The sequence below is a fragment of the Melozone crissalis genome, unplaced genomic scaffold (genome assembly GCF_028551555.1).
Source record: "Melozone crissalis strain CALT ecotype California unplaced genomic scaffold, PUWL_Pcris_2 ptg000018l_1, whole genome shotgun sequence".
Classification (NCBI taxonomy): Eukaryota; Metazoa; Chordata; class Aves; order Passeriformes; family Passerellidae; genus Melozone; species Melozone crissalis.
This window is the reverse complement of record NW_026535796.1, coordinates 16,429,113-16,436,657: the sequence shown is the minus strand read 5'-3', so window position 1 is coordinate 16,436,657 and position 7,545 is coordinate 16,429,113. Positions and strand designations below refer to the sequence as shown.

General features: G+C 40.5%; 1 protein-coding gene across 2 annotated transcripts in view; it reads right to left on the bottom strand.

Annotated features, from left to right (window-relative positions):
• Positions 1-3,662: 3,662 nt before the first annotated feature.
• Positions 3,663-7,545, bottom strand: part of EXT2 (exostosin glycosyltransferase 2) — a 74,401-nt gene continuing 70,518 nt past the window's right edge. For both annotated transcript variants that reach the window (XM_054275813.1, XM_054275812.1), the window contains one exon: positions 3,663-6,129. In XM_054275813.1, coding sequence (XP_054131788.1) covers positions 5,991-6,129 — 139 coding nt within the window. In that variant the 3' untranslated portion in view covers positions 3,663-5,990. The remainder of the gene's footprint in view (positions 6,130-7,545) is intronic.

Sequence of the window (7,545 nt, the reverse complement as noted above, 5' to 3'; positions counted from 1 at the left end):
TTGCATTTAATCTGAGACAAACAAGTGTTTATTATTTGTGAAAGGATCTTCCACTTTCTCTTGCTTTGCAGTTCGTAACTTACTCACAGGGCAAAGACAGATGCTCTGAGTTAGCAATCTGCTCCTTTTGCTGTAGCCTTACTGAATTCCTGGATCTCATTTTACGGTCCTTTCTCCTTAAAACCTTTCCCCCTCCCTGTTTGTATGAAGTGTGGCAAAGAAGTTATTGTTCCCATCAGTCTGCAACTGAAGGCACCCAGCACTAACTGTGGCCAGCACCCAGCTGAGACCTGCCTCTCACCTTCACAGAGAAGTTTCACAAAAGGAGGACCTGTAAGTTTACAAACAGCCAGGCAAGCAGGTGAGAAACAATGGTTTTCTTGAGTGTGTGGCACATATACACATGGGCACATGGGAGGGAACACAGCTGGTGGCTTGAAAAACCTCAGGTATCTTTCCAGAGCATTATGGGCTTATCTCCTGGATGAGCATGAGGTATTCATACTGGGCAGCTGGATATCTGTAAGTGGCACTTTGTTCAGTCAGTCCCAAGCTTTTTTGTTTCACAGGTTCCCATCACTGAACAGAATGACAGTAGGGGCTAAAAGAGATAAGCTACATCCTTAAAAGCAAAGGATGCAACAGAAACCACACCTTCTAATGACACATGGAAAACCTCATGTGGGTCTGCATATCTCAAGTTCTTCATGCCTTCATTGGTCAAATGATCCAGCTTTGACCTTTGTCCAGACCCCCTCAACTGAAATTTAGGTTAAAAAATCTACTAGATGTGACTTAATAATTATGCTGGTATTTTCTTAGTCACAACATCCCCCCTGCACAGAGTCTGGTACTGAGCACTGACACAAGTTTATAGACCTAATAAAATCATAACCAAGTTGCACTGATCTCTGTCCATGGTCAGAGTTGGTATGCTTGTCTGGAGCAGGAGCACTTCCTGTTTATGCAAGTAAACAGGCATTTAGCATGACTAAAAGAAATTTGAAGGACAATTATGGGATCCTTTTCCAGACAAATGAAGACAGCAAACAGGCAACCTTGCAGGAAGAACCTTTGAGCTGCACTGCTTTCAGTCGGAAAACTCCCTTCGTGCTGCTAGCTCCAAGCCAGTCCACGTAATTGCCTCAATTGTCCCTGTTATCCTTTAATGGGAAACATAACTCACTTTCAAAGCAACCACAAGAAGCTGCAGACAGGGGAATCCTGAAGATCAGCAGAGGTGGGACCGCATTACAGCCATTTCCATCAGGCTGAAATTACACAGAGTGCACCAGGAATGTCTCTAAATGGCTTCAAGCCAGGGCCTGCTGAAGCCTGCTGATTCTTAAAGTCAAGGCTAACAGTCCTCTGCCTTGGTAGTGAGGAACCCAAAACTCCAAACAAACAACAATTCAGACAAAAGTGTAGCTGTTCTGCTAAATCCCAGGCTTGGGATACTGGTGTTCAATCTTGTTTTTACCCACGCATCTCCAAAGAGAATCTGCCTCTCTCGGTTTCCTTATCTGCAGCTAAGTAAGAGGCTGATCTTACCCATGCAGGAGGACCATAAAGATCAATTTCTTGCACTTAGATACAGCAGTGGCAGGCATCATAAAAAGAACTTACACTGTCCTACAGGCACTCCCAACAGCATGAGACACAACTTAAGGACCTGTGACTCAATAGCAAAGCAAAAGTGTTGTACCTGAATTTTCTGCTAAGCAAGAGCTACCTTTGTCACATGCCAAAGTTAGCAAGAGGTTTGAAGTGACCACCTGCTCATGGGATAACCTGCAGATCCCATGGAGTATTGTGTTTGGTATTTTCTGGCAGGTTTTGACAGAAATTATTATTTTCAGCCTAAAAATTGAAATGAAAAGGCAGTATAGGCAAAATACTGCCAGGATTTGCTCTGCTCTTCTCTGCTCTTTAGGATCAGACTGAAGTAAGCAACTGGACCAATTGGAATTGGGAAATTGCTCATTTTCTAGCACAGATTTAATCAAACATAAGTTTACCGATTTTTTTTTGTGATTCAAGTACGTGGATGAGACTACCCCTGACAACAAGAACTACCCAGTTTACATTTTAGTTTACAAAAGAACATGTTTTGCAGCAGTCATAGTAAAATTTAATTAGGCAAATCTTCAAAGAGAAAAATGAAAAAATTCATACTCACTCTGTCTGATTCCATTACTTCATCAGCACCATCGATTTAGATTTTCTTCCATGTATCATGCTTTGGTTGTGAGAGCAGCTTCCATGTAAGAGGGCTGGACAGATTTATGCAGTACCCATTAACCATTCTGAGAACTTTCCTGATCAAAAGATGCTCTACCTGTGAGAAGTACCCAATGTAGCAGACATTTGTTACGGAGGGCATTCATATCAAATCTTGGAGACATATTTAACATTAAAATTGCCCTTCTAAATCCATTTTCACGTGTCTCATTATAGCATCTTTGTAGAACGCTTCAATACTCACCAATACAGCCTAAAATCAAAATGAGTCAGAAGTACTGAGCATCACTTAAATCCCACCTCACAATTATTTTGAAATGTGTCTCCAAAGTCGTTGAGTTTAAAAGACCCTTGAATGGATAATTAAGAGGGATAAACTTGTTGCTACAGCATATTTGAACCACATCAGCAGAAGCATGATGGATGGTAGAAGGCTCCAGAGCAGGAGTTAGAGATGGAAGGACAGTCATTCAAAACATTAGGGCCTGAATCTTCACATCCTGTAATAAGACAGTGGAGCTGTGAGGAAGAAAAAACTCTTGCATTATAGGAAGAGTTAGTGATGTTAAAAAGGCATCCTTAGGACTCCCCATGACTGGCAGAGCAGCCCCTGCAGCACATTCCCCTTGCTATGCACAAGCATCAAGATGTGCCATGCACACACTGCCCTTTTGCAGCATGATCCACAGGGCTTCTGGAAACAAAAAGCTGCCACCACATTGGATTCCATAATCTCAGTGACTCAGCCAAAAATCTCTTCTCAAAGGCACAGTTATTTAACATCTGCTGTATCTTTGCAAGAAAAAAAAAAAACAAAAAAACCCCAACCTGTTCTATATTTCTCCAAGATAAATGCTATTGTCAAATCTTGGCAGAAAATTAGAGTAACAACTACTCTCCCCAAAAGGTGACTGGGATGCAGACCAAACTTCTATTTTCAAGACAGCCATCAAACTGCAGTTATGGGAAAGACAAAATATTGACAGACCTTTCTGAAATGCATTGTGAATATTCAAGTTTAACACAGATTTATGTAGTAAAAGAGCTTGTGACTTTAATTCTCCCTTCTGAATTAATTAATGTTTCCTTGTGCCATTCCAGAAGTGAAATACAATAAACACTCATGTGATTTAATTTTTAATATACAATTATCAAGCTTTTTTGGATATCATATATACAATGAAAAGTTTAAAATTATCTTAATTTAAAGATTGACAAAACCCCCGCTGTAAATCAGACATACAATTAAATCTTACCTTTACAGAATTTGCATCAAGAACATCACAATAATAAATGCAGAGAGCAAGTAAAAAGGCAATTTTACAATTTTTCTTTATGGTCAATTGCCCAATTTTCTCCATGGCATTAAACAGAGACAAATAGGAATGTAAATGAGCTAGCCCTATAAAAGCAACTGTAAAAGGCCAAAGGATAAAACATTATTGTTAGAGGTCACTGGACATTTTGTGCAAGGGGAAACTACTCAGATGCTCCTGGATGCAGACACAAGGATATGTTACCTTTTTATTGACTGGAGATTATACCTCAGCTTATCAGGACTGGTTTGGCTGTCTACATCTAAAAATATTCAACCAAGTGTTTCAAATCCTCAGTGTCTTAAAAGACTCTGTGCAAAACGAACCTTTTACTGGCTTACTGAGAAAGAATCAAAAAATCACAGAAGCTTCACAACTCTGTAAGGAAGGTGTTATAACTCAGTTAAGCTGCTAAGGCCTGCCAAGCTGAGATCAGCTCCAAAAGGACAGCTAAAACTGACTACTGCACTGTTACAGGTACTCTTTTAAAGCAAACTTCTCAAGGGAAATATGCTGGTATCTCCTGATGCTCAAGCACCAGCACATAAATCAATGGGAAGATTCAAAAAGAAGGTTCATGTTAATAAACCTGAAAGGCTGCAAAGGAGATATAATGAGTAACAAACCTTCCTCTCTCTTGCGATAGCCACTGTGCAGACAGCAGTTGTCACTGCAACAGCTATCCTCCCATAGCAACTCAGGAATGAAACAAAGAGTGCGGCAAAAAACATTTACTAGTAATTAAACACTCCCAGAGAGTCAGATGATACAGTTTACAGGCACATCCCAGGGAGGTTATGAAGTGAAGCATCCCCTCAAAGCTATTGTTCCAATATGATTTTTATTCACAGCACATCCACTGCATTGGGCAATAAGATAAGTCTTAGTGGGGGTGAGACAAATAGGAGCAGATGTTTCCTGTTTCTAGCCTGACTTTCATTTGGTTTCTGTCATTGCTGCGTATCCAGTTTAGGAGAGGGGGTGAACCATGATGTCTAACACTTGTCCTATTGTTTGGGGTTTGGCAAATCTGAGGAATAAGGTTGCTTGCACTGTCACAGAAAAACAGCCCATCAAGTAGGATGTGTCTGTAACCAGCAGCAACAGAGGTTTCAAAAGACAGTGAAATCACACTTATCTAGTAGCAAACATTTTATCAGGGGAGCTAGAAAAGAGATTGCTTTCTCAGCCCAACTTAGGACCCTCATTAATACTGAAGGGCAAGAGTAACAGTCCAAGCAACTTTATTTCTAATTTTGTTGCATTTTGTTTTCTCATTCAGGTTCATTTCAGTATGGAAAACAATACAAATGCTCCTAAGAAATGTAAATCTTCTCCAAAAGACTTCTTAAGCTATATGTTGCAGCCTGTGGCAATGGTTTCCTTAAATTACAACCAAAGACACAATAGTTTTTCCAACAATGGTAACTTACAGGAGTTTTTAAGTGTGCGTTAAGAGTGTCTTACGCATACACACGTGCATGTACCTTGAAGCTGGAACTGGGAATTTCTGCAAATACAGAAGGTGCTTTACAAATTAGTACACTGCTTGCTGAAGAGGATTCAGACATAAAAAACTTATTTCCCTATGGATGGCTACAAAGTAAAAGTGTAACCTGATTGCTGGTTTATAATTGAGATAAAAATATAAGAAGACTAAAGACAAATAATTTTCTGTATAATACAACTAGTTCTGATAGAGAGTCAGAGTCTTTTGCACGAGTGCAGCAGAAAACCTGAGATTTACACAGGAAGTGCAGTAATTGCAGTTCTGTCCTGCAGGTCTCTGCTTTGAAGGAGACTATCGTCCTGGCTGCTGTCTCCATCTCCATCAAAATAATTTAAGTAACACAAATTGCTTTGTTCTTTAAACTAGGTGAAAGCAGACAGATTTTTGTTTGTGATGGTGTAAAAAAATAAACATTTGTCTCATATTACAGAAGAAAATATTTGTTACAGTTACTTAAGACAACAGTTAAAGCTCAAAGGACAGAGGCCCACCAGCCACACAGGAAATAAACTCCTCCCAAAAGAGAACAGCTCTACATGGCAGACAGTTGCTTTGAATGGATGGATGCTCACTAACCAGAGAGCCTGCAGCACATTTGATAGAAGAGGTCAGTCATGCCAGTCAGACCACAGAGAGCAAGACTCTGTTTTATTCTTCCAGAGGCATAGCCTCCTCTGGACAAAAGTGTGTGTTTGACATTTTTTGGAGAACCCACAAATAGATTCAACTCTCTGTGAGCAACAGAGAAGCAGCTGTCCAGATTTCAAATACAACTTTGTGCAATGTAAAAGGAAGACAACAATATTAATCCTCATCTCTCTCAGATGCAAACCCACTCTCTAGCAAGTTTTGTCTTCAGGGCCTCATATTCCTCATAGCACCTTTTCAGCTGTTGTTTTCCTCGTGGAGGTTTGTCTCACTCTTTACAAGCTGCCGATATTGGGGAAGCTCTTCAGTTTCTCAGGAAAGTCATCTTTGTACAGGACGGGGTCAGCACGATGCTCCACCACTTTGAGAGGCATGGTCCCAAAGACAGAGGCAAACTTATTGATGCATTCAGATCTGGGGAAAAGGAAAGCAGTATAATTAACAACTGGGCAGGCTACCAACTCCCACACCAAAATAACTGGTAGAAACCTTCCCTCTTGCACTTGGAAGTATTTCAGCCATGCTGGCTACTAATAAATAAAAAGAGAGCCTCACTGCAGAGAGAACAGAAAAGAAGCTGGTGTTCTTTGATTTATCCATTTAATCACAGAGACGAGCAAGGGGATGCTGGCAGCAGCACATGTGCACATGGAGGTCAAAGCTTCCCTTCTCCCTCCCCCTAGAATTCCAGTCATTCTTAAAGCAATGTACATGCTGTAAACCAGAACAGATTAACTGCCAACATGTCTCTTAAAGGGCCACTGTTGGGTCAATTTCGTTTATAACGAAGGTTTTGCAAAAACCAAGGCTTTGTGAAAACAGAGTTCTAAAAACAAAAAGTCTGTCTTTTTTCAGGCTTCTTCAGAAGCTCTATCTTTTCCCACAAAAAAAATAAACATGCCTCAGAGAATAGGCAGAGCTGATTGTACTGTAATTTAAAGGTGAAGCCGAATTAAAACTATAAAATGAAACAAACTAACTAGTTTATTTTCCTTGTCTAAATAAAGATATATTGAGCAATAAGACATTACATTAGCACAAAAAAACTGGACCACTGATGACTCTTTCAGTTTTAATAATCTCAGTGTCAGTAATGTGGAAAGGAACAGCCACGTTCTTCAAAAAACAAGCAAGCAGATGTTTAACCGCGACATTGCTCCTTTAACTTTTTCACTGACGGGTGCTATACCTGTGGAAGCAAGGCAGAGAAAACCTGGCTCATCTCACCTCAGCCAATGCTCAGCTAACTTTAGCTGCCTGCTACATAAAACAGCTTTTAAGGAATTCAGATACCAAGAATCATGACAACAGTTCCCTGTACATTAACAGAGAACTACAAGAAAACAGGTGACATTTTTTTTGCCACTCAAAGGGGAAAACAAACCACGAAGTGAGCACTTTGACTCAGCTCCAGAGACTGAAGTGCTGCAGGCGGTGGCAGAGCAGGTCTCTCACTCTCCAACCGCTGCACCCTCTCCCGACCCCTTTGGAGGGTTAGGGGGTCACTACGGCTCCAGGATAATTTTCCTCATCAGGACCTGGTCAATCACACCAACTGAGTGTGACAGTTCTGTGATGGGGACTGCTCAACGCTGCCCCAAACACTCTTTTGAAGTAGACGGGACAGCAAGAGAAGTTTTCAAAATTATTTCCTCAACCACATAGCTGTTTCAAACTATAATGGTCATCATTCAGACCATTTTCTGTCCTGAGAGAAGTGTCAGAAAACTACTTCATATGAAGTGATACTTGAATAAAATATTACTACAGGTAAATGCAGACACTTCACTTTCTGCTACCTTCCCATCCTCTCATACTTCATCCTACCTC